At 34.7% G+C, this 1,785-nt stretch overlaps 1 protein-coding gene across 1 annotated transcript; it reads right to left on the reverse strand.

Moving 5' to 3' along the window:
• Nucleotides 1-902: 902 nt before the first annotated feature.
• LOC145106029 (uncharacterized) lies at nucleotides 903-1,385 on the reverse strand. The gene has a single exon (XM_079043077.1). It carries the CDS (start codon nucleotides 1,383-1,385, stop codon nucleotides 903-905), a length of 483 nt encoding a protein of 160 aa, XP_078899203.1.
• Between the last annotated feature and the right edge of the window lie 400 nt (nucleotides 1,386-1,785).

A 1,785-nucleotide genomic window follows, 5' to 3' on the forward strand; every position in this document is an offset into this window, starting at 1 on the left:
CATAGCGATTATGTTCATTAAAAACAACACTACACTTACTGTCTTTACACAATTTATGCACAGATAAAAGATTTATTTTAAAATCAGGAATAGCAAAAACATCAAACAAAGTAAGAGAATCAGACAGCTGAAGGTTCCCTATTTTATTAATTTGAGCGGAAGTACCATTAGGATGACTAACTCTAAGATTCAACTTGGAAACATCCACATGATCATGAAGTAGTGACTCAGAAGCTATCATATGTTGACTAGCTCCTGAGTCAACAACCCAATTTTGACTTTCAGAACTAACAAAAGAAATGCATGAAATACCTGCCATTTTAGCATTGAGAGATCCTTCATCCAATCCTTTCTTGTCACTAATGAACTTCAAAACCTTAGCATATTGTTCACTAGTGAGATAATGAACATCAGAGTTATTAGAATTATCCTTGGAATTGACAGATTCAGAGTGAGCAGAAGAAGAATTTACAGAAAATGTTTTGTTTTGATTGTTAAACTCAAATTTAGGTTTATAATCTTTAGGATAGCCAATAATTTTGAAACACTTTTCAAATGAGTGACCTTTTAGACCACAGTTTTTGCATTGAGGAATTTGACTTTTTTCCTTTAAACTTCTTCTGGTCAGAGAATTTGGACACAAAAGCGGAAGATTGAACTTTATTATTACTAGAAGAATTAGAACTGAAACCATGTTTTTGATTTGACTCTTCACGAGAAACTAAAGAAAATGCAGTTTTAACAGTAGGAAGAGGCTCCATTAACAAAATATGACTTTTAACTTGGTTGTAAGAATCATCCAAGCCACTTAAAAATTGCATTAGTTTCATAAGTTTAGAATGATTATTAAAACTAGCAGATGCCTCACAGGTACAATCAGTTAGGTTAGTCAAACCATCAAATTATTTCCAATATGACTCAAGTTTATTAAAGTAATCAGAAAGAGACAAGTTGCCTTGAGTTAGAGAATTAATTTTCTGGTGTATATTAAAGATAACAGATCCATCTGCCTTGTGATAAGTTTCAAAAAGTTCATTCCAGATTTCCTGGGCATTCTCAGAACAGGCATGATTTGCATATATATTTTCTGAGATAGACCCAAGAATCCAGGAACAAGTAACAACATTAGCACGCTCCCATTTAGACTCTTTAACATGATCATTAGTTGGCTTAGGAACAGTTCCATTAGTGAAACCAAATTTGTTGCGAGCTTTTAAATCTCTAACAATGGAACTCCGCCAGAGCCTAAAATTTTCAGTTCCTAAGAGTTTGAAATTAATAACACTAGTTATAGTGTTGTCAGAAGGATGAACATACAGAGGATCATCAAGATCAACAGTATCCCTCTTAGGATTACTACTACCAGATTCTCCAGAGCCAGTCATTATAACAGATAATACATAAGACAAGAAACAAATAAAGATTGATAACAAACCAAGATAACTCCACGTTTGTTGGGAGCCCAGGGTTGGTCAACAATCTCCAGCAAACAACGACAAGGACACAACACTTTTAATCACACAGATCAATTAAAGGGATACAGAGAGGAAAGATCTCACAGCGATAAACGAAAACACTTTTAATCACGGCTCAGACAAGGCTTTTAGCCTCAAAGACCAAGGAAAGATCAGCAACTTAATGCTCCTTTCACTGTAAGAGTTAACGGTCTTAACCCGTACCCTTATAGAGTTAAATCGAAGATTTAGGAAGAAGTTTGTTCGAGGTTTTTCCCTTTTTTTGCAACGAACCAGACAGACCTTCTTCAGGTCACGAGATGTACTTCTC

The sequence above is a fragment of the Lactuca virosa genome, chromosome 4 (genome assembly GCF_052849685.1).
Source record: "Lactuca virosa cultivar CGN04683 chromosome 4, Lactuca_virosa_CGN04683_v6, whole genome shotgun sequence".
Classification (NCBI taxonomy): domain Eukaryota; kingdom Viridiplantae; phylum Streptophyta; class Magnoliopsida; order Asterales; family Asteraceae; genus Lactuca; species Lactuca virosa.